Genomic DNA, 1,272 nt, shown 5'->3' on the forward strand with positions numbered 1-1,272 from the left:
CATGCACATATCCACCACTAAAGTATAGAGGATCGATCGACATCAAATTTTATACATTGGATATGTTTTGTAGACTGTACTTACATATATACAAAACCGTGGCAAAAAAAGTCAACAAAATATGAAACATGAGTATTTAAACTTTGAAGTTTGAACACATTTTTTTGTGGCGTTTACACACTTATAAACATACTATATAGATTGTATAAATCTCATGGCAGCCCTCAATTTTTGTCTATATAAAAGGGTCCACTCTAATCTATGTCCTCCACTCAACACAAAGAATCTAAGTGATAAGAAAAATAAGTGAAATCCACTATGTCAAAATTAGCCACCCTCTTCTCTTTGGTTCTTCTATTGAGCTTTAGTTTAACACATTCATCTCGTCCTAATCTTGGATTTAAAGATGTCTCTTCTTTGCGTGAGGTACGTTAATTTCCATCTTAATTGAGTAATTAATTAGTAGTGAAATCAAACTATATAAGTATTAATTAATTTATTTTGTTGCTTTGTTTTTTATATTAAAAAGTATATATAAAAATGAATTCCATATTAATTAATTATTTTACTTGATCATATATATTCTTCTTGTGATGTTTAATTAGTGTTGTTTAGTATTTTGTTCAGATGATATTTGATTTGGGTTTTGAGAATTTTCATGTTTCAATTGTATTTTAGGATCATGTTGATAGCAAGGCATCAAGTGTAGATTTGGAAGATGAGAGTTGTGATGAAGGAGAACAAGAATGTTTGACAAGAAGGACTCTAGAAGCACATCTTGATTATATCTACACTCAACATAAACCCAAAAATTAATGCCATTCACCATATGCCATAATAGTTCAAGAAAGAAAAATATGATTAATAATATAAATTTTTGTTTCATGTATAAAAAAAAATGCTTAATTTGGTTGAGTTTTTTTGTTTTTGTTAGAATTATATTTGAATATATATACATGTACTATATATACATATATTTTCGTAATAGTTTCAGGCAAGGGTGTGATTTTATTGATTTAAGCTTTTGCACACCTCATAAGCCTCTGTTTTGCGGTATTTTCAGTGCAAGCTTAATAAAAAATATTATGAATTACCCGATGTTACAACAGACTGCTGTAATAGATCTGGATCATCCGATTTAAACGGACAATTGAGATTGCTTTTCCTTAATTTTACTATATATAATTTGAACCGTTCAATTTAGAGTTAAAGATTGGTATTTTTTACAGCACCAGACTATGTTGTTTTTTTGACAGTAGACAATCAATATCC

General features: G+C 28.6%; 1 protein-coding gene across 1 annotated transcript; it reads left to right on the forward strand.

Moving 5' to 3' along the window:
• The first annotated feature begins 222 nt into the window (after window positions 1-222).
• LOC123917429 (phytosulfokines-like) lies at window positions 223-1,029 on the forward strand. Its single transcript, XM_045969138.1, has 2 exons — window positions 223-426; window positions 679-1,029. The coding sequence occupies exons 1-2, from the start codon at window positions 319-321 to the stop codon at window positions 814-816; spliced, it is 246 nt and encodes an 81-aa protein (XP_045825094.1). The 5' UTR covers window positions 223-318; the 3' UTR covers window positions 817-1,029.
• Window positions 1,030-1,272: the final 243 nt, after the last annotated feature.

The sequence above is a fragment of the Trifolium pratense genome, linkage group LG1 (assembly GCF_020283565.1).
Source record: "Trifolium pratense cultivar HEN17-A07 linkage group LG1, ARS_RC_1.1, whole genome shotgun sequence".
Classification (NCBI taxonomy): domain Eukaryota; kingdom Viridiplantae; phylum Streptophyta; class Magnoliopsida; order Fabales; family Fabaceae; genus Trifolium; species Trifolium pratense.